Source organism: Pipistrellus kuhlii, unplaced genomic scaffold, assembly GCF_014108245.1.
Source record: "Pipistrellus kuhlii isolate mPipKuh1 unplaced genomic scaffold, mPipKuh1.p scaffold_m20_p_45, whole genome shotgun sequence".
NCBI lineage: Eukaryota > Metazoa > Chordata > Mammalia > Chiroptera > Vespertilionidae > Pipistrellus > Pipistrellus kuhlii.
Genome location: NW_023425546.1, coordinates 104,660 through 131,365, shown reverse-complemented (window position 1 = coordinate 131,365; position 26,706 = coordinate 104,660). Strand labels below are relative to the sequence as shown.

The 26,706-nt window shown below is 47.2% G+C and overlaps 1 protein-coding gene across 5 annotated transcripts in view; it reads right to left on the bottom strand.

Annotated features, from left to right (window-relative positions):
* The window catches only part of SPECC1 (sperm antigen with calponin homology and coiled-coil domains 1), a 165,360-nt gene that overhangs the window by 108,143 nt on the left and 30,511 nt on the right, over nt 1-26,706 (bottom strand). Inside the window, exon 1 of one of the 5 annotated variants that reach the window (XM_036412565.2) lies at nt 18,361-18,551. The exons of 3 other annotated variants lie outside the window; for them this stretch is intronic. In XM_036412565.2, coding sequence (XP_036268458.1) covers nt 18,361-18,400 — 40 coding nt within the window. In that variant the 5' untranslated portion in view covers nt 18,401-18,551. Of the gene's footprint in view, nt 1-18,360; nt 18,552-26,706 lie in introns of those variants that run through there. One more of the 5 variants, XM_045572348.1, reaches the window with a different exon arrangement.

The following is a 26,706-nucleotide window of genomic DNA, read 5'->3' as shown; positions in this document are numbered from 1 at the left end:
AGCCTAGAATTTTTAATTCTGCACTATTTCCTACATTTCCCCTGAATGTGAAATCTTGCTTTTCAGTCAGTTTCTGTGTCTGTAAGTAAGACCTCAGGCCAAGGTGCCTGGGTACAGAAGATTTATTTGCTCCTCAGTCAGTAGTCCCTATAGACACTGCTGTAGCTTTTATGCATGAGCACTCCATGCCATTCCAATCCACCTCAATACTGACTGAGCTTCCTGTCAAGAAGTTGGTAGATTTTTGTCTTTATTGCTGCAGTCTAGCAATTAAGTTATGTCTTTTTCCAGAATTCCATGATTCCTTTATCTGGTCTAAAACATTCTTCAGCTTAGGAGTTTTCTCCTTTTATTTGTATTTGAGGCCCAGTGCACAAAATTCATGGAGCTGGGGGGGGGGGGGGGGAGTCCCTCCGTCCAGCCTGCACCCTCTTGCAATCTGGGACCCCTAGGGTGTCCGACCAGCAGTCAGGCATCCCCTTAGGGGCCCCTAACCACTAGCCTGCCTGCCTGATCACGCCTAACCACTCTGCCTGCCTGCCTGCCTGATTGCACCTAACCGCCTCTGCCTTGGCCCCTGCCACTGAGGCTTTATCCAGAAGGACATCCAAAATGACATCCAGAGGTCGTTTGGCTGTCCGGTCTAATTAGCATATTACACTTTTATTATTATAGATCAGTGGTCGGCAAACTCATTAGTCAACAGAGCCAAATATCAACAGTACAACGATTGAAATTTCTTTTGAGAGCCAAATTTTTTAAACTTAAACTTCTTCTAATGCCATTTCTTCAAAATGGACTCACCCAGGCCGTGGAATTTTGTGGAAGAGCCGCACCCAAGGGGCCACAGAGCCGCATGTGGCTTGCGAGCCGTGGTTTACCGACCACTGTTATAGATTATGTCTTCTCCATCTGTTCCTTTTCCCCTTCTAGGAATGCTAGTGTCCCACCTCACCATTTTGATATCTTTGTGTTTTACAAAATACTCTTTCCAGAAACGAATTCAGTTCTCAATAGGGTTTTTATTCTTTGTGTTCAATCCAGGGAAAGTTTTAAGTCAGGAACAATGACTGAGTAATTTTTCTGGTGATTTTCCTCAGTCTTTGATTTGGCCGTATTTGTTCTGAATGCCCAATCTGAGCACTCTGTCTCAAGTGATGAAATCCCCCTTAAAGTGGACCACATTCTTTGCTAAATATGGGTTTGGCACCCAAACATGTCAACACTTCTGGGCTCTGGCAGATAGTCACCCGGAGAATGGCATGGAAGTTTTCATTCTGAAGCCCAGCAGGGAACGTACTGGCACAGGGAGACCTCTTCACTTGGGCCCGGAACATCTCTGTCTGCTTCCGCAGCTTTGAGAACAAGCAGAGGGGAAGCAGTCCTCCCCACTACAGCTCCTCCCCACCCCGGACTGCAGGAACTTGTAGGAACCAGGCCCTGCAAGGACTGCAGCAGAAAGGGAACGCTCTGCCAGACCTGCCACACTGTCACTTTTACTTGCTGAAACCAGTTCTGTCCTCACTGTGGCCAACAGAAGGGACCACGGCTGAGCCACACCATCTACCCCCCAGCTCCTTACCTAAGGTACGTCAGGGATGGGCAGGGCAGGGGCTTACTGCTACTCTCCTTGTTCACCCCTTTTCACATCTGCTTCTAAAGCTCAAATAGCCACTCCATGTGAATGACTCCCAAACATGAATCTCTGTAAGATTTCCAGCCTCTGTCTAACATCTCCATCTCTGTGTCTGGCATGAAGGTAGTTCAGATCACTTGTATTTAATAAACCTTTGCTAACTATCTGACATGTCCCAGGCACAAGGTATGCTGAAAAAGGAGGCACACAGCAGATCCACAGAAGGCGGCTTCAATAGAGTGCAATCAATGAGTGAACTAAGTAAACCGGGGAGGGGAGCACCAAAGGACACTGGGTCCAGCCCGGAGGGTCAGAGGTGGTGGTTGGGAAGGGTCACCACGAAGCTGGGTCCTGAAGGCAGACGAGTCAGTGTGGAGGACGGGTCACTCTGACAGCTAATGGGCTCGTAGACAGGAAGTGGGGCAGACAGATGACGCCCCAAACCCAGTAAGACAAAGCTGTAATAGAATAACAGAGAGTAGGCCAGCTTTGCCCAATCCCATCCTATGATCTGGAAAAGGATCGCCCTGAGGAAGGTGAGTCTACGGGGATAACACTCAGAGAGGCTCCGGGAGGACTGAGGGCAGTGCCACAGAGAGCAGCAACGACAGGACTCGAACCGACACATCCCTGTGACAGACACCTTCTCCGGAGAGAAGCATCCTGCGGGCGCCGACGAAAACATACAGAACATCCCCCCTGATAACCACCACTGTCCGCACTGCACACGGAGCTCAGCAGATGGAGAACTCCTCAGATATGTCTGTGGGCTAAAACTCCAAATCCTAAAAGTGAATTATTTATGTTGCCCCTCACATTCTCCTCCTGACTTTCTCAGTGTTAACACCATTTCCCGATGATCCAATTTCTTCCTTTATAGAAAAAGTTTAAAATTTTACTAGAGAATATAAAAGATAATGAATGAAAATATGTATCATATTTCTAGAAAGGAAAGCTCAATACTGGGGAATGTGTTGATTCTCTCCTAAAGTAATGCAATTTCACCAAAATTCACACTGAAATTTTTTTGGAAACCAGATAAAGTAACTCAAAGAATAAATAATAAAAAATTTTAAAAAATTACACTGAAGAAAACTTAATTAATCAGATACTAAAATATTACATAGCTATCAAAATGAAAATCATGTAATGAATGAAGTAGAATATAGAAAACAGCAAATATATCCAAGAACATGTAAATAGCTAACATAAAATTTAAAAAAAAGCAAATTTAAATCAGTGAGGACATAAGTCTTGCTCAGTAAATGCTGGTGGAATAATTGCTAAATGTTTTAAATCCATTTTCTTACATCATATACCAAAGTACTTTCCAAATAAATTAAAAACATTTAAAAATGGAGTATAAAACCCCAAAACATGTGACATTTGGGTGGGAAAAATCTTTCAAATGGAAAAAATAAATCTATATATAATAGTTTCAGACTTCTGTATTTTAAAAGGACATAATAATCTATATTACCAGAAAAAAAATATAACAGAAAGGAATTTGTACTACTAGTAGTACTACACCAAAAAATAAACAATAACATTAAAACTACAATGGATACTAAGAAAAGACAAATCACAAAGAAAAATGACCAATAAATATATGCAGTTCAGGAGACACACAAATTAAAACAATGGAATACCTTTTGGCTTACTCAATGAGGGACAATTATTTAGGAAGATGACAATGTGTCAGGCTGCGGTGAGACCAAGCTCTCCCATGCAGCTGCCTGTATTTTATAACTCTTCCAGAAAGAACACAGAAATACACTTCAGGGGATTTATAATCTTATATACCGTATTTTTCGGACCATAAGACGCTCCGGACCATAAGATGCACCAGTTTTTAGAGAAGGGAAATGAAGAAAAAAAGATTCTGAAACAAATAGTGTCCTAAAATATTTTATGTGCATTAAAACCCAACATCACAGTCATAAACACATGTAATCAACCCTGTAAAGCACATGTGTCAAACACAAGGCCCGCGGGCCAAATCCGTCCCGCCAGGCCTTGCAATGTGGCCCGCACCGCGCTGTCATCACTGCACTCCGCTGTGTTTCCATCACAATGACAGTTTATGGCTGTTCAGTAAACCATTCGGCCCGCGATTTAGGCTGGATTTTAGATTTTGGCCCCTTCTCTGATTGAGTTCGACACCCCTACTGTAAAGTAAACAGCAGCATTTAGAACCATTTTAGAGCCGGGCAAGCACACAGAGACCACACAGAGCCAGGCAAGTAAAAAAACTTTTTTTTTAAAGTATATGTGTAGGCTATATTTGGACCATAAGACGCAGTGCGTCTTATGGTCCGAAAAATACGGTAATATTTTAGCCCAGTAAGTATCTATCTAGGAATTTATCCAAAGGATATATTCAGAAATTTAAACACAGATATATTTATTAGAATTATCCTACCTAATAAAAGAATGATATGCAAATTAATCATCACTCCACTACACCTACCAGCCACGCCCACCAGCCAATCAGAGCGAGTATGCAAATAAACGCAACCAAGATGGCTACAGCCACAGAGAGTAGGAGGGAGACTTGGGTTTTCCAGGCAACGGAAGAAGCCAAGCTTTCCGCCTGCCCTTGCCAGCCTAAGCCTCCACTCAAGGCTACAAAGTTGCAATTATAGAAGGTAAACAAATCCAAACAGAAATGGCGGCAGCCACGGAGCTGGAAAGAACAGGAGGCTAGGGTTTCCTCCGGCAATGGAAGAAGCAAAGCTTTCCGCACACCCTGGCTAGACCAGGCCTCTGCTTAAGGCTACAAATTTTCAGTCATAGAAGGTGAATAAACCCAACAGAAATGGCTGCCAGCCACGAGCGAGCAGGAGGCTTGACTCCACTCCAGGCTACAAAGTTTCAATTGTAGAAGATAAATAAATTCCAGATACTAGGGCCTCCAGCCTGCAAACCACCATAGGCCCCTCACCCAGGCTGCCCCAGGCCCCAAGGGAACCCCCACCCTGATCCGGGACACCCTTCAGGGCAAACCAGCTGGTCCCCACCCATGCACCAGGCCTCTATCCTATCTAATAAAAGAGTAATATGCAGATTGACCATCACTCCAACACACAAGATGGCTGCTCCCATGTGGTCAAAGATCCTGCTCCCATGTGGACACAAGATGGCCATCACAATATGGCCATCAGGGGAGGGCAGTTGGGAGGGACCAGGCCTGCAAGGGAGAGCATTGTGGGTGATCAACCCTGCAGGGGAGGGCAGTTAGAGGTGACCAGGCCAGCAGAGGAGGGAAGTTGGGGGCAAACAGGCTGGGAGGAGAGCAGTTAGACATCAATCAGGCTGCCATGGGAGTGGTTAGGGGGTGATCAGGCTGGCAGGCAGAAGCGGTTAGGGGCAATCAGGAAGGCAGGCAGGTGAGCAGTTGGGAGCCAGAAGTCCTGGATTGTGAGAGGGATGTCCGACTGCCTATTTAGGCTCAATCCCCTCTGTTCAAGAAAGGTCTTAACACGAGTATTGGCTGAACTTAACAGTGAAATCTGCTGTCCACTTACACCAAGGCAGGACCCGGGACATGCCCTGCACTGTGTCGGCTGTCTGGTTTAATGTGACTTAACAGGATTTTATATAAAAATCTGGTCATCGATCAGGCTACCTCAGAACATGGCTTTGTCGTCACTGCTCCAGAAACCGGCCCTGGTGGCTGTGTATTAAAGGAGCTGGTGGCTTTAGGTAACGCCACTGCAGATCATGGGAAAACTAACTACAGAATGCACTCACATAACGGAGGAGCTTCCCCAACTCCTAAATGCCAGCCTTTTCCTGTGGACCCCAAAGCATGTCTATTCTGGCCACTCCGCGGGAAGCCGTGGAGCTCGGGCTGTGCTTTAAAGAATCCTGGAAAATATTAATACAAATCTGTGCCAGCATTCTCTCCAATGCAACCCAGTGCTCTGTCCTTGGGCAAATGGCCTCTAGTGGACATTAGGGAATGGAGGGGAGCCCATGAAGGCTCTGATGCCGCCCATCTGGGAAGTCTGCCTGGGGCTCCAGGTGCACATACTAACTGACCCCGGAAGCGACGGCCAGCTTCTACCCGAGTCTGCACAGCTGCCCGGACAGAAAGGAACGCCCCTGCTGTTGTGCTCACAAGAGGGTTACAACAACCTGCTTCACTGCAGCCTTCTTTACCGTCACATCAGACGTCATCCAAGTCATCCAAAATACCTGCGCGCTTGAAACACTTCAGATAAGAGAATCCCTTCAGGATTATAAACACTGTAATTAGCAGGATTGTAGGGGAAAAGGTTTCAAAACACTATTTCATAATACCCTGTTTCCCCGAAAATAAGACAGTGTCTTATATTAATTTTTTCTCCCAAAGTTGCGCTAGGTCTTATTTTCAGGGGATGTCTTATCTTTCCATGCGCTAGGTCTTATTTTCAGAGGATGTCTTATTTTCGGGGAAACACGGTATTAAAAATGCTTCATTCTATAGCTGAGTCACCTTCTGAAGAAATACATGAAACCTGAAAAAAAAGAAAGAAAGAAAAAGGAGATGACAGAACCAGTGGCTGCATAGGGAGGCAGAGGGAGAGAAAGTGCTGGTGGCCCTCAGGATTGGACAAGCGTATTCACGCTGAGTCCCCAGAAAGAATGCAGCTCTGCCAACATCTGGACTTTTAACCTTTGAAATCGCACGGTAATAAATATGATTGTTTAAGCCAGTAAGGCTGTGGTAACTTGTTACAGCAATAATAGGAAAACAACACTCCCTACTATACCAAGCAGCTGGGCAGTGGGCAGTGGCCTGTGGGTCACTACTTCACTGAAAATGACTGGAAAGAAGTAGGAACGTGAGAGGCAGGAAGAGAAAGAAAAGGAACGGGAGGTAACCGTTATTGTTAATTTATTTACTAACTTTTTTTTACACGTATTACCTTCTAGGCATTGTTCTGAGAACTCCTTTAAGGAAGCTATTATCCCTGCTTTACAGTGGAGAGGAATAAAGCCAGAGATTAAGAAGCAGCTTGTAAACAGGGAGCCAGGTCTAGAGCGCAGGAATTCTGCTCCTGGGTCCGTGCTGTTAAATGTAAGAAAAACGTATACACGAGGAATGTGGACATTCACATGAGCCCAGGGACTAACATGTTTAAGGCAGGCGGCTCTATTAAGGGAATACATGCTGTATTCGATGTGCCATGTTCTATGCAATCCTGTTCTCTGCGCAGCTTGACCCACATCTGGACTCAGATCCATTGGCATCAGGATGCAGACAGAGTTTAAAGGCTGTGGAATGCTGCCCTGCAGCCTGCCTTCCTGTGCAGCCAGCTCACCTCCCACCCAGCCAGTGGAGGCCCAGAGAGGCCTGCACCAGGACAAGAGAAGCCCAACATCTGTACAAGACCATGGTTCCTTCAGTCAGGAATGCTGGTGAGATGGGGGTTGGGCGGTGGCAAAGGCTGGCAGCAGCACTAAACTCCCAGGAGCACTCAGTCCCCGATTCCCAGGTCCCTCAGCAAGGCAGTTGGGTTAAACAGAGGGGAAGTCCCCACCCACATTTTCAATGAGATTTAAAAGGAAAACATCTATATTAAAAGGGGAAACTTGGTCTCAGCAATGATGGCTTTCACATGCAAAACACTGATGACCAGCAATACCCACTAAGCTGAATAGAAGACCAGCTGAGGACTTTAACTCAGAATTCTGAGAAAAAAGAATAGTGTGATGATACTGTGTTGTTGTTGTTTTAATTAGAAGACATGGAGGAAGAATGGGAGGATCCAATATAAGTTTGATAGAAAGCCAGATGGCAAGAAAACAATGGGGGAAACTTAACCTGAGGTAAAGAAATTACCTCCCCTTACCTTTCCTCCACCCCCCCACCTTCCCCACCGCCCCCCCTCACCCCACCCTGCCCCATTGTGAACAAGTCCCACTGGAAGCTTCGCGGGAAGGAGCGCCTCACTGACCGCTGGCTGGGGCCTCCTGCCAGCACTGAGCTGCAGGGAGGACCAATACCTTCAAGAGGCCTAGAAAAGAAACTTTCTCCACTGTATTCACACCAACTTCTGACTCCAAATGTGTGGATGTCCCCCACAATGACCAATTCCCAGGCTCTCTGGACATCAAATGGGTGTCTTCCAGTCCATTCTGCAGGCGAAGGGATCGATCCCACGGATGCCCCTGAGTCCCAGGCTGTCATCTGTACACCTGACCAACTACAATAGCTATAAACCAGGGTGGGGGCGGGGGTCGCACAACTGCTGCCTCAGTTTGATCATGTGCTGTGAAGGCTCACAGATCCCGGAACAGTTTGCTTACTGGATTACAGGGGAAACAACTCAGGAACAGCCTGATGGAGAAGGGTGCACAGGGCAAGGTGTGGGGTAGAGGGCACGCCCACGCTCTCTCCGCCCGCACCGCCCTCCCTGCCTCTTGATGTGCTGGGCAACCGGAAAGCTCTCCAAATCCCACTGCTCATCGCGTTTATGGGGGTGACATCACATGGGCATGTTTGAGCAAATCACTGACCACAGGTGGTTACACTCAACAGCCAAGTCCCCCCCGCCCTGGCCCCCCGCCAGAGGCCAGAGATGGGGCGGAGGGTGCCAACTCTCTAACCATTTGGTTGGCTCCTCTGGCAACCAGCCCCTCCATTCTCCAAGAGCATAAACTCAAAGTACGGTTGAAAGAGGCTTCCTATGAGGAACAAATACGCTCCTCTTACCCGTCACTCAAATGCCAAGGGGTTTATGAGCACTGTGCCAGGAACTGGGGACCAAATATACACTGAGTGGCCAGATTATTATGATATCTGAATGCATAATAATCTGGCCACTCAGTGTGTGTGTGCGTGTGTGTGTGTGTGTGCATATACACATATATATACATATACACACACATATACACACATATATATACATATATATGTATATACACACACATACACACATGAGGCCCAGTGCATGAATTTGTGCATGGGTAGGGTCTGATCAGCCTGGCCAGGGGGAGGGTACATGGGTGGTTGGCTGGCCTGCCTGCTGGTAGAACTCTTGGTTGAGGGGACAATTTGCAGATTAGCCTTTTATTATATAGGATATACACTGAGTGGCCATCCACTCTGCAGGGCACGCCGTGAGCCTCCCCTCCCACCAGCCCAGGCACAAAGGCCGGGAGGCCCTGGGTAAACAGGCCCTGTGGGTGGCAGCAGGCAGTGGAGGGGAGTGAGTCAGGCCTGCTGCGGACCTGAGTCGACCTGAGTCAGCCAGGCGGGTGCAAGCAGACCTGCGGTCAGCCGTGGAGCCAGCTCCCTGAGAGGGAACCGTGTAAGGAAGGAAATCCTGGGTGAGTGTTTATTTGCTTTGAGGATATCAGAATGCCTTCTTCAGGGCGAAATTCATAAAGGAAATGAAAGCTTGCTGGGAAGAGGAAGAAAAAGATTCTCCTTGAAGCCTCCCGGGGCTGATGGGAGGAGAGGGGAGGTACAAAGGTCTGACCCCTGGCCTCAACTTGGAAAATGGTGGAGGGCCAGCGAGCTCCAGATCCCCTGGGACCACTGCGAGGCAACAGCATCCAATCCCGGCCTCACCGCCTTCACCGGAGAGGCGCTCTCCGGTACCCCTTCACTTTCTGCACCCTAAGCTCGCTATCAGCGCCTCTTGCCTGGAAGCAACTGGGAAGTCTGTTATAACCTCAATACATGTGTATTGCATGTTCACTTAATTATCTCACCTGATCCTAAAGAAATACTTGCTGTAATTTTGTCTTACTTAGTTTTAATAAGTCTTATTTTTTAAAATCAGAGGGCACAACTGAACTGCCTATAGAGAGAGCCAGACAGGTAAGTAAGTGTCCATGAAAGGAAAGGAAAGAACTACAGGGAGTGGTGGGAGATGTGACTTGTGAGAGCTCAGGCCGTCAAACATGCTTACTCAAGACACCAAGACACAGAAGGCAAACTAAGTTTCCCCATTGTGTCCTCTGGGCTGCACTTTATAGAGGTGTGATCGGTATGCACAGTTTTACCTACGCTGTGCTCATTCACCGCTGCGTCAACCCTTCCTCATCCTGGGACAGGACCCCCACCCCCAAGCACAGCTGGGCGGTCTGCGCTGGCATGGATAACATCACCTCAGTGTCACACAAACACCTTAAAGTCTGAAGAGGAACTTCTTTGGGAGTAATGGTCGCTGGCCATTTCACCTAAATATGAAATAAGACAGGAGCGAGGTCAGCGCTCAGGCTGCATTCCTCTCATGCCAGGGCAAAGGCGAGACGCGTTTTCGTTATTGTTTCCCTTTGTTTCTGGAGCAGCTCGTGCATGCTTATTGGGAAGTTTTCCTTTCTGGCCTACAAAGGGGGAAAAGACCCTCTGTGCAAATTCAAAAAGCTTTCTCGCCTCGCCCCTCCAGAGCACATGACAGAATCCTGTACTCTGAAAGACGGGACGACATAGATACACCTTCAAGCCATCATGAAGACCCATCAAGGTCAAAAAAGGAGAAACGAACCTCGGAGGTCTGCCTTTGAACAGTTTTGTCCAATATTCCAACTGTCACGAGGGAAAACAGAATGTGTTTGCTTCATTTATTCTATTACAATTAGGCCTCGCCAGAATCTCTCCATGTACACACGCTCATTCCTAAAGCACTCACATGACTCTTACATGCAGCCTGCGGGGCGGAGATTAAGATTTCTCTGGGGCGATGAACACAGTGACATTCGGAGCCTGCCTCCTGGTCCAAGCCCACTCGATCTCCCCTATTCCCTCCCCTCTCCCATCTCGCCTTCCCCTCACACACCCCGCAGTCTGGCCCCCTCATGCCAAAAGAAACCTGAATTTCTCTACTTCTCCTCCAGCCTGGCTCTGTCCAACCAAGCCCCAGGGTGATTTACTGCCCCAGAAAACAGAGGCTCTTCCCCCGGGGGGGAGGAGCCTGGCGCTGGGGAGAAGGTCTACCTGGGCGGTGACATCTGAGCTGAGGAGGCCTGAAAGGAATAGTGGGATGCAGGTACAGTTTATCTTTCTAAGGGCAGCACTTTTTTTTTTTTTTTAATTTCAGAGAGGAAGAAAGAGGGAGAAAGATAGAAACATCAATGATGAGAATCACTGATCAGCTGCCTCCAGCACACCCCACACTGAGGATTGAGCCCACAACCAGGGCATGTGCCCTCTCCTGGTTCATAGGTCGATGCCCAACCACTGAGCCAGGCCAGCAGGGCAAGGGCAGCACTGTGAAGAGTAAAACTAATAGGTGTAAACTGATCCCCAATCGATGGGACTGGCAGAACGGTCTTATGTTCCAGCTACAGAGGAGGCAGCTGCCAGGTTCTGCGGCGGGAGCATCCCTGCAAAGGGCCCGGAGGAGCATCGTGGTGGTTCACGGACACGGAGGCCAGCTTCTCCGGGAGCGCACAGGCAGGGCCTGCGTCAGGGCACAGGGCGCAGCCACTCAGCCACCTGAGACACTGTCACTAACCAGAAGCAAGAGGTCTCCAGAGGCTCCACTCATAAAAACTCCACACCCTTTTATTACTAGAAGCAGCACTTCTGGCTCACACACAATTCTGGCAGCTTCAGTTACTGCTTTCTAGGCTCGGGGGAACAGATTAGGGCAGCAGGTGACAGAGAAAGAAGTCCAAACTCGGACAAGCTTATGACCCCAGTGTGGACTGACCATAGCCATCAGAAGGCCCAGGCACCCAGAACAAGGCTGGTGGCAGAACTGACAGTGAGTGATGGTTTGAGTAATGAAAAACCAGTAAATAAAATGGCCCTGTTTGTAATACTTTAAGAACTATTTTGTATCTGAAATGGTTATCAGAAGGCTCTGGATACCAGAGTTTTGTCGTTGTTGCTGTTGTTTTTAAATATATTTTCACTTCATATTTATTTTTTTAATATTTTATTGATTTTTTTACAGAAAGGAAGAGAGAGAGACAGAGAGTCAGAAACATTGATAAGAGAGAAACATCACTGCCTCCTGCACACCCCCCACTGGGGATGTGCCCACAACCAAGGTACATGCCCTTGACCAGAATCGAACCTGGGACCCTTGCGTCTGCAGGCCGATGCTCTATCCACTGAGCCAAACCAGTTTCGGCCAGAGTTTTTTTTTATAAAGGTCAAATATACAGTTTAAATTAATATGCAATCACTAATCCAATTACTGTTATTTCTTGATTTTTGTTCTTCTTTCTTAATCACAATTACTGATTGAAAACCCTACCAAGGCTTAATGGACAAAAGCAGAATGTCATAAAGGTTAGTGTCAGGAAGACAGCAACACAAACACACGTGCAAACAAAACACATACCCGCAGGCCCTCCCCTGACCGGCCCCTCTGTTAACCTGCAGAGACGGTTTTGACACATCTTTGGTCCCATTTGCAAGCATATGATTCCATGTAACGTTGGCACAATGCACTGTATTCAGATTGAAGGGAAAGCAGAAGAGACTTAAATAAAACTATACACATTATTTTCATAGTAATTCTATGACCACTATGAATAGGCTCTTTGTTTATCCGTTGATAAATCAGAAGGTTAGACTGCTGATAATTTACCCTTCCAAGATTTTTTTTTTTTAATTTGGCTACTGGTGCTAGAAAGAAAAGCAAGAGCAATTAGAGGAAGGAGATGAATTCTTTGGCAGACAAAACAAAGGGGATTTTCAAGGACTTTGGGGGTTGTTGGCATTACTGCTTTTATTTATGACTACTTTTATTTTTAATAAATATTTTATTCTTTTTTTAAAAAATATATTTTCATTGATTTTCCACAGAGAGGAAGGAAGAGGGATAGAGAGCTAGAAACATCGATGAGAGAGAATCATCGATCAGCTGCCTCCTGCACACCCCCACCGGGGATGTGTCTGCAACCAATGTACATGCCCTTGACCAGAATCGAACCTGGGACCTTTCAGTCCGCAGACCGAAGCTCTATCCACTGAGCCAAACCGGTTTTGGCATGACTATTTTTTATGACAGTTTTATCATAACCCCTAATCTAACACTTATCCATAATTAGGTTCAATTTGGAACATGCACCTGGAAATTAGGGGAAGAATAGAGTGAAGAAGAAAATACCAATTTTTCTGAAGGAACAGAGCAAGGGTTAAAAAATAAGCAGAGGCGAGGGGTGGTGAATATTTACAAGTAAATGCGAGCTGTGGGAGTCAGGGAAACCACGGTGGGCTCCGTTCAGGCCCCTGAGGCTGAAAGGAGACTGAGTGGCCAAGTCCCCTGTGCCAGCCCAGGGGAGTCACTGCCCAGGACATCCGGGTTATATCTGTTGTGAGGTGGAATGGGAAAAAACTCTGAAAGAAGCTTTTCCGAAGTTCTTAACAAATGATTTCTTAAATTTTAAATATTTGGCCAACTACACTGATTTTAAAATTTCGAACCTACTTTCTGCTGAGAATTCAAAAACTTCCTGGAAATACAAGGAACACCATCAACTTATAAAACCCTCCTTTCTACTAGGGCCTCTGCAGAGTGTTAGGAGCTATGGAGATGAGTAAGAGCAATAAAGATTCTCAAGTGTTCTTACTCAGCTGGAAAAGAGCCAACTCTCATTTAATGTGCCAGTAAAGGGGGTGCCGGAGGCCGTGATGGTGGGGGGGGGGAGGGGGCTGGCGGACAAATGAGCATGGCAGAGTAAAGATGCGCTGATTGCTTGGATCTGGCTGCAGGATTAGTCCGTCGAAGTGCTTTGCAGTGTAAAAAGATACGCTGAAACCTTTAAAATGCTCACTGTGTCCTGCTCTTCCTATGGCTCTACATCTACAACATGAGCTGGTCTCATCTGACAGGAGCCACATATAAACATTTTTTAAAAGTAAAACAGATCAAAACCAGTTTGGCTCAGTGGATAGAGCGTCGGCCTGTGGACTGAAGGGTCCCGGATTCGATTCCAGTCAAGGGCATGTATCTGGGTTGCGGGCACATCCCCAGTAGGGGGTGTGCAAGAGGCAGCTGGTCCATGACTCTCATTGATGTTTCTAACTATCTCTCTCTCTCCCTTCCTCTCTGTAAAAAATCAATAAAAATATTAAAAACAAATAAATAAATAAATAAATAATAAAAGTAAAATAGGCCCTAACCAGTTTGGCTCAGTGGATAGAGCGTTGGCCTGCAGACTGAAAGGTCCCAAATTTGATTCCAGTCAAGGGCATGTACTTGGGTTGCGGGCACATCCCCAGTAGGAGGTAGGTGTGCAGGAGGCAGCTGATCCATGATTCTCTCCCATCAATGTTTTTAACTCTCTATTCCTCTCGCTTCCTCTGTAAAAAAATCTATTATATATATATATATATTTTATTTTTTATTTTTTTTAAAGTAAAATAAAATTCAACAGTCCTAAAACATCATACCTACCACACATTTGGCCCACACATTCAACAGGAAAAATCCCAGTCTCCTTCATCCCCAAACACTTCTCTGAATTAGAAAGTTTAAAAGTTTAAAAACAAAGTCACACTCCAAACAGCAATCAGGTCTCAACCATAGCAGGAGGCACACACACCCCTCAGCAGACACGCCTGGAGCACCCACCTCAGGTGGTCATGAGCCCACAGGACAGCCACTGCACAAGGCCACGCTCCCAAGACAGGGAGAGGTCACAGCTCTGCCTAAAGCACGAAACACACAGGGAGGCAGCCCGAACTGGGAGACAGAAACACCCCCACATGGGAAACTTCTCTGCTCAAACACACACGTGCAAACTGCAGGCGAACAGTGAGAGCTGGCAGTGCGCTTTCCCAGTGTCAGGGCCACACAGCACAAGGAGGTCCCCGGGTCTCCGGCAGGCCCTGCGGGTCTCCCGCTGCAGAAGATGGCACAGCCGGACATATGCACACAGGCCCAGCCTCATCCAGGTGAAGGGCGGCCCCTGCCACACAAACTCCTTCTGGGAAGGAGCACTTTACCCGTGTGGACATCTCGGGCCCCGTGGAGCGGGGGCTGTGTGGACTCCAGAGTCCCTCTCCAAAGCCCTGGCGGCTCACCACCAGGAAATGTGGGTGGCACTTCCAAAAGGAGCTCAGAGACGTCCTTATCCAGGTGACCAGACCCTGCTGGCGGCTGACCGTCACTGTGAACACAGAACGCCGGGGGGCCCTGGAGGCTGCGCTCCCTGCCAGACACACTACAGGTGCGCCCATCGGGTTCACCTTATAACGAACAGTGGTGGGGAAAAGAAAAGCAGCAGCTAGCAGTGATGGTGGGGAAAACCCAAGCGCACCTACTGAGCCTCTTTAGCATACCGGGCACCCTGTGTGAATACAAAAAGGCGAATGTGCACAATGGCACCCTCTCCTCTGGATCGCCGCAGCCTCGCCCGGCCCGCTCCCCCCTTTCCCAGACGCCTTTGCACAGTGCACAGCCCGGCAGCACAAACACCCCGCCTGGCCGCATGCTGGAGGACTGTTACTGGGACCTTCTCAGTGAACGATGTGGCCACCACACGTCTGACTCCAGCTGCCCTCGTTCACGCAGGTTTCCTGTCTTTCACTGGACCCGTTTCTCTTGTTCATTCGGCAATTCCGGCGTAGGTCACAATGACCCCGCTCAGAGGACTGCAATGGCCACCAGAGGAATCTGCTGCCACCCAGCCAAGCCCAGGGCGAGGACAGAGACAGCGGCTGGGAAGTGCCTTCGGCCTCGGGGGCGGCCACAGGGCGTGAGGCGCTCCCACCAGGAAGAGATGGGGCAGGTCCAACTCTTGTAAGCCAAGGGGCTGGGGGACATTTAAGATGAAGATCTACCGTATTTTTCGGACCATAAGACGCACTTTTTCCCCCCCAGAAGTGGGGGGAAAAAGTCCCTGCGTCTTATGGTCCAAATATAGCCTACACATAAACTTTAAAAAAAAAAGTTTTTTTACTTGCCCGGCTCTGTGTGGTCTCTGTGTGCTTGCCCGGCTCTAAAATGGTTCTAAATGCTGCTGTTTACTTTACAGGATTGATTACATGTGTTTATGACTGTGATGTTGGGTTTTAATGCACATAAAATATTTTAGGACACTATTTGTTTCAGAATCTTTTTTTCTTCATTTCCCTTCTCTAAAAACTGGTGCGTCTTATGGTCTGGTGTGTCTTATGGTCCGAAAAATACGGCACCTCATTTACTCTTTAAACTACCACCCCTGCCCGGCAACAGAGGTCGTGCGGATGCCGCCATAAGGGGTGCCACTTGGATCTCTAGTCCAGAAAGAACGCGCCTTCGGCTGCAGGAACTGCACGTTGGTGCCACGGGGTCCTGGGCCTTCACTTGCCTTTGACTAAAGGCACATTCTTCTCAGGCAGCCTCCAGCTGACTGACCACAGCCTGAGGACTGGGATGACCATTTCTGCCCAACCCGGGCCTCCTCCAGCAGGCGCTTTGCTCTGAGGGCTGCCTGCCCAAACCTGCTGCCTCCCCTTTCCTTTAAGTGCTGGGTCTGCATCGTGGTCTAAAGCAGCGGTTGCCAACCTCGCAGACTAGCAGTGGTCCAGGGACCACTGGTTGGCGACCGCTGGTCTAAAGCTTTCCTGGCCTAATTCTGCTTCCCACCCCTTTGTCTTTCTCGGGTATTACTCTCTAATAAACCTCTGTCATTCCTAATTCTGTTTAAGGGTTTCTCAAAGAACAAAACTGACACAAAACAGAAACTGTGTAAAAATCAAAACGTGGGTGTGAAGAAGTCCTTGCCTCATCCAGCCTCCCTCCATTTACCTCCACCTGCGCCACCGATCCCTGGCCCCTCGCTCTGATGGCCCATGGAAGCACTTGTTCTGATTCTAGTCCAAAGCATAACTGCCTCATTCCAGCCCCCAGAGTACAGCAGACTGAAGGTACCTTAATCTTCAACAAAACTCATTTCTAAGATCTCATTGGTGTATCCTGTAGCATTTTATACAGCAATGAGAGACCAATTAAAATTACACTCGCACTTTCAGTCAACTAGAGTCCAGCATTTAAAGTCTTTCCTAGCCCTAGCTGGACTGGCTCAGTGGATGAGCACAGGACTGTGGACCCAAGGGCGGTCAAGGGCATGTACCTCAGTTGCAGGCTTCTCCCTGGCCCGGGCCCTCGTTGGGGCTCCTGTTTGTTTCTCTGTCTTTCCCGCTCTCTTCAATTCTCTCTAAAAACCAATAGGAAAGTATCCTCAGGTGAGGATTAAAATAAACAAACAAACAAACAAATAAAGTCTTTCCTCAGATTTTCTAATCTTATTTGCAGCATATCAGCCAAGGTTTCCATTCTGAAAGGATATGCACCCTTTGAAAGATGCAATAAAATAAGTCATTGGCATAAAAGTGTCCTTTCCGTGTCCCATCCACCAGTGCTTTACAAAGCACAGTCACTTAGAAATCAGAACACAAGCACCCGAGGAATCTTAAAGCTCTCACAATTTTGACACAAAGGAGATAATACACCAGCGTTTCCACAATACCTGGGCTGTTGTGTACTAACGAGAGGGTTTTTTACATGTTACATTCCTTTACCTAACAGTTTATCACAGAGCTGTTATGACATATTTTGCAAATACTGATCACTCTACCCAAAGAAATTGGATAAATGCTGCATGTCAGAGTGCCCCTATGTAATCTCTGCAGTAACCCCGTCTGTAAAACTCCTTCGCTGGACTCCCAGGTGGCGAAGTTTCTGATCCCAGTGCTGTACAGCCCAATGTGCCACAGCTGCTGGGATGGCACCACCTCGGCCGCCCGCCCACGGACCAAGGACAGGCCGCGCGGTGAGCCAAGAGCTGAAGCTAAGGCCCAAGGTCACCAGCACAAAACTCTTCCCAATCCAGGAATAAGTCACTCGGGCTAACAGCTCCATCTCTCAGAACCTCATTTCCTCATTTGAACTCAAATGGAATTCCCTTGAAGAACGTTCCCCCTTGAAAAATGTTTGCGACTGCTGGCTCTGTCCCAGGGAGCACATGCCTGTCACCTGAATCCCGGCACCCAGGTCGACCGTCTCTCCCCCCATCAGCCACAACGCAATCTTTTCAGGCTAAACTACATCCCATTTGTTTCATGTGGCAGGACATAAATGTCCCGCTTTGTTTCTCCATGCAGTCCCGTGGTTTTCAGCATTTACATCTGTGCCGGAGGCCAGGGCGCAAAGAGAGCCCAACTGACTCTCCAAACCTCCTCATGCTGAATTTCTGCGGGGAGTTGGTAAGCAGGAGGAGTTTGGGGTGTCCCAGAACACGCACAGGCTGTTCTGAGGAAGAGCCAGTCCCGGTCAGACCGTGATCACCGATCTGCGGACCGTCCCCGCCTGCCACGGGCTCCGGAAAGTGGGCGACACGCAGACGATGCGCTGCGAGATGGACAATGAGCCAGAAGCGACGCCAAGTCCCACTTTCCGCGGAAATGCCTAGAAAGTCTGCAGGAACTGCCGGCACGCGGACAGGGACCTGTCCAGTGGCAGGCAGGGGCCAGGGGCTGCACCACCAGAGCCACCAGCACCACGCCCTACCCGCCCGCCCGCCCGCCCGCCCCGAACCGGGCTCCTTCCCGCCCGGACGGCTCCCAGCTCCAGGTCCGTGTTTACGGGAGCGGCATTTCCTGGTGGCGGGGCAGTGCAGGTAACCCCACAGCCCACCGGGCGATCGGACCCGAGGCCGGCTCCGCCGCCAACTTCGCCGCTCCTCCCGCCCGGGCGCCGCGGGCCGGGGCTGCGCCGCCGGGGGCGGTGGGGGAAGGGCGCCGCTGGGAGGGGGCGCGGCGGACCGCCGCCGACCGCACTGACCTGGTTCGGGGTCCTCGGGCCGCCCCAGGTGGTTGCCCATGCTCAGCCCACTCGGCGGCGGCCGGCTGGCCGGCCTCGGACCCTGTCCACCGCGCGGCGGCTCAAGCCGGCTCCGGCGTCCGGCGGTCCGCTCCAGTCAAAGAAAGGGCCGGGCGCCTTCCAGTTCCCGGCGGCCGCTCGCCGAGCGGCTCCAGGCGCGCAGGCGAGCCCCGCCCCCTCATCTGCATTCTGCCCGCCCACTCCGATCACAGCCTGTGGAGCGCGGCCCACCCGCCTCATCTGCATACTGCCCGCCCACCTCATCTGCATATCTCTGGAGTGTCCGGAGTCCCCTCCAGGCGTGGGCGGGACGCCCAGCGGACCGACTCTGGGCCTAGGGGAGAGTCCCTCCCCCCCTCCCGCGGCGCTGAGACCTGCAGAGGACCAGGCTGGAAAAACCCCACTGCGGGAGGCTGGAGCCAAGTACACCTGAAAGGCAAAATCCTGCGCGTGGTAAGTTAGATCTGTGAGGACAGAAAAACCTAGGGTTGGCACAGAACAGGCGCTTAGTAACTATTTGCGGGGTTCACGAGTGAATGGACGTACAAGCAACTCTTGAGGAGGAGAGGAAGGAAAAAAAACGCTTTAACAAAGACTTGCCCATTATACAAGATGGCTAATAAAAATGCATACCAATCCTAAGTGGTAACTGTTTTTGTTGCAATCAGAAATGACTAACTTATGGAAATTACCCTGAACAGCTTTCTTAGTTAATCTCACAATAAAAACAGAACTAACTAAATCTTGCTGTGAAAAAAACATTTAATAAGATCATGAGTGGAATGGCTGGTTCTACCTCCTGCGTCACTTGAACACTATGGCCCGTTCTCTGTTCTCATCTTCCCCTGGAGGTTCCTAATGGTCAGTCATCTCTATCCAACTTGGTCATCTCTTCTCTAACTTGCCCATCACATCCAACTGTAGCTTTTAAATACCACCTATATACTTCCAATCCTCTCTTCTGAAATCCAGATTCATTTACACAACTACCTTCTTGACACTCCACCTAAATGTCTTACTAGGCATCTCCAATTTAACTGGAACAAAAAGTCTTGATTCTTCTCCCATAGATGTTTCACATAGTCTTCTCCATCTCCATAAATGGAACATGGTGGAATATATATTGTAAATGCCATCATATTGGAATATATATTGGAATGCCATCATGTTGGGATATATATTGTAAATGCATTTCTCACCACTTCCATTGCTACCATCTGGTCCAAGCCATGGTTATCTCCTAACAGGATTTCTGAAACTGCCTCCTAACCAGTCTCTCTTCCTCTGCCCCTGCCTCTTTATAGTCTGTTCTTCAGATAACAGAGTGATGCTTCTCAAACCTGGTCAAATCATATCACACCTCCACTTAACAAAGCTCTCTGCCTCACTGGGAGGAAAATCCAAAGCCCTTACAATGGCTCCAGGGCCCTGAAATAATTGTCCCCCGGGCCCTCATCCCCATCAGTGGACTCACTTTCTCCCTCTCATATTGCTTTTGCTACAGTTGCCTTCTTGTTGTTCCTCAAATCTGTGAAGCATGTTCCCACCCAAAGGCCTGGGCACTAGCTGTTCCTTCTGCCTAGAAGGATCTTCCCCTACATTCCTACATTTCATAGACAATATGTTCCATGCTCTCTCACTTTGGGGATCTCTGGTCAAATGCCATTGTATTCAGAGGGGCTTCTCTTGTTAAATAGTAAACCAGATCCTTAATGCATATATTTCTCTGCTTTGTTGAACTCCAAGACATTTATCACCATTAGCATACTACATATTTACTTGTTTACTGGTTTATTGTCTCTCCTCTAGAGTGCACACTTCATGAGAACTACAGGCCTCCTTTCAAAGATGCCCATCTCTGGCGTGGATTCCTATGGCAACCAAAGCTGCCTCCTCCGGCTTGGTACGTACATCAATCAGTGTCTAAGCTGTATCACTGCTAAGAGAGATGTTTGGAAAGATAATCACCATCAATCGGTTAACACTGGTTGCTTCTGAGAGTTGGTGTTCTGGATCATGCTTTAACTTTCTTTGTACTTCTCCATGCCTTAGAGGGGCTTACATATTTGTTTTGTACATGACACTATCAAATGGAGGGGAAGAAACCTCAACTTTCTTTTTTTAAAAATATTTTTTTTATGGACTTCAGAGAGGAAGGGAGAGGGAGAGAGAGAGAGAGAAACATCAATGATGAGAGAGAATAGTTAACTGGCTGCCTCCTACGCATCCCCCACTGGGGATCAAGCACACAACCCAAACATGTGCCCTTGACCGGAATCAAACCCAGGACTCTTCAGTTCATAAGCTGATGCTCTATTCACTGAGCCAAACCAGCCAAGGCCCTTAACTTTCTTAATTAGCTAAGGGCCAACTTGCTAAACTAAATTCACACAAAGAAAACCAAAAGAAACTTAAATGTGAGAAGAAAGAATAAGAGAGGGTAACAAAGTTGAGTAACCTACTCACATGAGAAGTTCCTCAGGCAGATAGCATGTATATTGCTAAAAACACGCCAATGCTGGGAAAGGGACAGAGAAGTCAGGGGAGGATCTAGAAAGACAGCAGCAGGTTCGTGGTGCAGCCGCTGACGGCGAAATAGGCAGTGGCTGGAAATGGCCAAGGCACCTTGTGGGGTGATGGAAATGTTCTGAAAGTTAGCTGTGGATAGTTATAACTTGTCAAATTTACTAAAAGCATTGGATAGCACATTTTAAATGGGTGAATTTTATAAGTTATAGTTCAATAACTTATCATAAAATTGTTTTTTAAGTCAAAAGAGATATATGGATAAGGCTCCAAGATCATGTATTATTTCTGAACTATAATAAAAGGAGCCCCATCCCAACTCCAAATCAGTTAGTATATTTGAAGTCGAGGGGGTGGAGGGTACGAGGGAGGAAGGGGAGTTTGCTGCTAGGAATCAAGGCCAGGAAGATAAGGACTTTGAAGATGAGATTAAGGGGCAAAGAGAAACATCGGCCACGCTCAGGATGTGCTTGCTTATTGAATGTGCTGCCAGCAGGTTCAACAAGCTGGGTCCCACCCAAAGCAAGAGGACTTCTGGGCAGGAAGCAGCAGCAGTGCACGACGGGACTTGGGAAGCATCAGAAAAGAGCCCCGAAGGCAGCGCTGCAGACGGTGTTTGAAAGGACAAAGTGCATCCTGTTGTGAGGTCCGGAGAGGCGTCTGAAGGAGGTGCTGCCCAGCTGGTCCTCTCACGCTTAACAGCCTCTGTCAGTGTCCCAGCGGCAGAGGGGCAGGGGCAGAGGGAGGGCGGTGCCAGGCACAGACATGCGCATCCTGGACACGCAGGCCCAGCAGCAGGGCTGTGTCTTTGTTCATCAGAGTGAACAAGGGCTTGATTGTGAAGAAGTCCAGAGTGTGTTCAAAGAACAAGCCGCCTCGGCCCAGGGAGGAGCTCAAGGCACGAGCAGGAGAATGAGCCGGCCGCAGGGGGTCTCGCTGGGCAAGGCCGGGGTTTGCTCTTGCTTCTCATGGAGAGGAGGGCCCGGAGGGGCGTGCACAGAGCAGTGGCCTGAGGAAAACTGTGATTTGTAAACATTACTCTGGCAATGCAAACCCTGCGTGCGCTCTTCTACACCCTCTACCTAATATTTTACAGAAAACCAAACCAATCAGCACACCTATTTCACTGAGACACTGATATCGCCCGGGCAAGACACAAATACTGGGGGTAGGCTCCTCTCGGGAACAGCTGTGCGCCTACTCCCACCTTTTGGGTTGTCCGCTCAAGAAGGGTCAAGGGTATTTGTTCCAAGCTTGTTTGCTAATTGTACTAATGATTTTATTTACATAACTTAATTATTATGTAAACCAATAAAATAAGAACACAAAGAAAGACAGTTTCTTCAAAAGCCACGCTGCATACTTTGAAAAGACTCAATGAAGGCAAGTCATTGGAAAATGTGTGAAGCAAAAGAAGCAACTGTAAAGATCAGGGGCCCATTTGTAAGCATGGGAAAGGATTCTGCCCGGTCTTCTTCAGAAGGACACAAGTTCTTGCGCCTGTTGAGAGAAACTGAAATTGAAAATCACTTCAGATGTATTGCAAGTATGAGAAGGCGTGAGGGAACCCCAAGCAGTAGGTCTGCTTTAAGAAAATGCCTGGCCCTAGAACTGAAGATGAGTGAATAAACAGTTGTATGTTTTAGGCGAAAATAACATGTTTAAAGTACCTGATACATGTTTAGGGCTCCCTGACTTAACTGTGCCCGTTAGTTGATGTAAATGGATCTCAATCTCACAGCACAGCAGAGTGTGGGGGAGCATTGCTAGCAGCGCCCCGCCAGCCAGGAAGCCTCGGGCAGTAGGCGGGGGATGTGATGCTGGGTGGGTTAGGGGAACCCAGAGCAGATGAAAAGATGTGGAAAAGATGTGGCTGAAAAGACAATTACACATTAAAGGGAAGGAAACTGACAGTGACAAGAGAATTGTTCTGGGCGCGGAAAGCGGCACTGCAGTCACGCTCTCAGTCTAGATGCTACAGGAAACAGGTAAGCAGCTCTGCCGTAAGGGTGGTGAGTTCCATTTAGACAAACTCAATGAGACAGCAATGTAAACTCCAGAAGAGCAGAAGCTTCCATTGCTTTGTTCACTGCTGCATCCCTAGCGCCTAGAAAATGCTTGGAAAACAGCAGACACTCGAACTTCTTGAAAGGAATGAATGGATGTACACACATGCAGAATATCCATGAAGCATTTCCAGCAAATACTTGGAGTGTTTCCAGAATGCAGGGTGCAAGTTGGGGCAGAGGTGCGGGTTTGGGAGTAATCAGGAACCTTGTCTACCTTGTAATCTCGTGGCTCCCACATGGACGGAGACAAGAGGAGATGCCAAAGAAAAGGTCTTTGACCTTAACAGCAATGCCTTCAGGGTCGGAAAGGACTTTAAGAAGATCATCTAATCCTATCACCCTATCTCTGCACCAGGAGCTGTTCAGCTTAGAATCTCTGACAGTAATGGGAAATTCTTTCCTACAGCAACACATCTCTCTGAACTTCTGTGGCTATTAGCACATTCTTCCATCTATTAGGTCAAAGTCTGGCCCTAATTTTAACACTTGGAACCAAAGGGAAAAGTTTTGTTTTTGTTTTTTTATCCTTACCCAAGAATATTTTTTCATTGACTTTTAGAGAGAGGGGAAGGGCAGGGGAGAGACAGAGTGACACATTGATTGGTTGCCTCTCTTATGCACCCTGACCAGGGCTGGGATTGAGCCTGCAACCGAGGTACGCGCCCTTAATTGGAATCGAACATGGGACCCTTCAGTACATAGGCCGACACTCTATCCACTGAGCCAAACAGGCCAGGGAGGAAAAGTTTACTTTTGACCAGAAAAGGAATGACAATACAACATACCAAGTTGCACTACAGGAAGTCACCAGTATTGACACTGCCCCTGGAATTTGAACTCCCAGCACTGGGTCCTGTCCTGTTTGTAGCATTGATCCTTTCCACTGATCAACAGCATCTGTCTACTAGGGCATTCAGCGCCCAGCATTCACATAGTACACATGCTATTTTATTAGAGCTTGTTTTCCTTTTGTTTCTCCTCCACACTTATAGGTAAGCGTTACATTGGTTTTTCTTTCTTGTTGACTGCCTTTTGCCCAGAAAGCTTTGCATGGATAAATTCTGAGGCCAGCTAACACCAACAACCAGCTCACAGCAAAGCCACAGACAGAAACACAAAGGAAAAGAATCAATGGAGACCCAGAGCTACCAGAAAACAAGAGACCAAATGGCTATAGGAAATCCTCATACATCAACCATTACCCTAAATGTAAATGGTATGAATTCACCAATAAAGAGGCACAGAGCAGCAAAGTGGATCGAAAACAAAACCCAACCACATGCTGCCGACAAAAGACACATCTAAGCTGCAAAGAAAAAGGTAGATGCTAAGTAAAAGGGTGTAAAATGATCCAAGCAATAACATCCACAGAAGAGCACTGTAGCCATACTTATATCTGACAAAGTAGATTTCAAAATAATAAGAGACAAAGATGGACACTTTATAATGAGAAAGGGGACACTACATAAAAAAACAACACTTCTTAATATATGTGCACCCAACCAGGGAACACCGAACTATATAAAACAACTACTCACAGAACGAAAGGGAGAAGCAGATCAAAACACAATCATAGCTGGGGACCTTAATACTCCACTGACAGTTCTAGACAGATCAATCAAACAGAAAATCAATAAAGAACTATCAGCCTTAAATTAAACACTGTACCAAGTGGACATAATTGTCATTTACAGAACCTTTCATCCCAGAACATCAGGTTACACATTCTTCTCCAGTGCACATGGAGCATTCTCAAGGATAGACCATATGCTGGATCACAAACTAGCATCAACAAATTCAAGAAGATTGAAATTATACCAAGTATATTCTCTGACCACAATGCCTTGAAATTAGAAATCAACTGTCAAAAGGAAGTAAAAAAAACAACAACAACCCACAAATACATTGAGATTAAACAACATGATACTAAAATATGTTTTAGTAGAAATAACTTATAAGACTCAATACCAAGCAACAAAGGGTTAATATCCAAAATATAGAAATAACTCATAAGACTCAATACCAAGCAAACAACTCAATCAAAAAGTCAGCAGAAGCCCTAGCTGGTTTGGCTTAGTGGATAGAGCATCAGCCTGCGGATTAAAGGATCCTGGATTCGATTCCCATCAAGGGCACATGCACAGATTGCGGGCTTGATCCCCAGCAGGGGACAAGAAGGATGCAGCTGATCAATGATTCTCTTTCATCATTGATATTTCTATCTCTCTCTTCCTCTCCCTTCCTCTCTGAAATCAATAAAAACACATTTAAAAAAAAAAAAAAAAAAAAAAAAGCTGTGCAAAGAACCTGAAAATACACCTCTCCCAAGAAGACATATGAACAGCCAATAGATATATGAAAAGATGTTCAACCACACTGGCAATTAGGGAAATGTGAATCAAAACTACAATGAGATGCCACCTCACACCTGTTAGAGTGGCACTGTCAACAAGACAAGCAATAACTAGTGTTGGAGAAGTTGTGAAAAATTCACTGCTGGTGGGAATGTAGATTGGAACAACCACTATAGAAAGCAGTCTGGTGATTCTTAAAAAAATTAAAAATAGAGCTACCATACGACCCAGCAGTCCCTCTCCTAGGTATATACCCAAAAACATGGAAATCATGTATTCACAAAGATATATGCACCCCTAAGTTCGTTGCAGCATTATTCATGGTGGCCAAGACATGGGAACAGCCAAAGGGCCCTACGATAGAGGACTGAGTAAAGAAGACATGGCCCACATACACATGGAGTACTACTGAGCCATGAGAAAGGATGAAATACTGCCATTTGCAACAACATGGATGGACCCTGAGAACATTATGCTAAGTGAAAGCAGTCAGAAAAAGCTAAGAATCATATGATTTCACTCATATGTGGGATCTGAAACTCATGAACACTAATTGCAATGTGGTGATTTCCAGAGGAAGAGGGTGGAAAGAGAAGAGGATCCAGCAATCTACCAGATAGATTGAACTCTACAGAGTTCAAAACATGGGTATTAGGATGTTCAATTAACTTAGTAAGAATTTCAACAAAGAGATATTAAGCATTAAAAAAATGACATAGAAACCATAAAAATGAGCCAGGCAAAAATGAAGACTACAATAACTGAAATAAAGGTTACATTTCAGTTAGGTGGAATTCATAGGTGGAATCAGTAGCATATTAGATGAAGCAGAGGATCAAATCAGAAAGTTCGAAGACAAAGTACCAGAAAATAACCAAACAAAACAGGGGGGGGGGGGGGGGAAGAGTAAATAAAAATGAGGATAGTTTAAGGAACTTCTGGAACAACATCAAGTTTACAACATCCACATCATAGAGGTACAAGAAGAGAGAGAGAAAGAGAGCAAGGGGTCAAGAATCTATTTGAAGAAATAATGGCTGAAAGAACACACACACAAGACCAGCAAGCATGGAGAGTCCCAAATAAGATGAACCCAAGAGGCCCACACCAAGGCTCATCACAGTTAAAATGCCAAAGGTTAAAGACAAAGAGAAAATCGTAAAAGCAGCAAGAAAATAAAGCAGTTAGTTACCTACAAGGGGGCTCCCTTAAGACTGTCAGCTGATTCCTCAACAGAAACATTTCAGGCTAGAAGGGTAGGCGCAAAATATTCAAAGTGGTAAAAAGCAAGGATCTACGACCAACATTACTCTAGCAAGGCTATCATTTAAAATTAAAGGAGTATTAACACAGAGCTG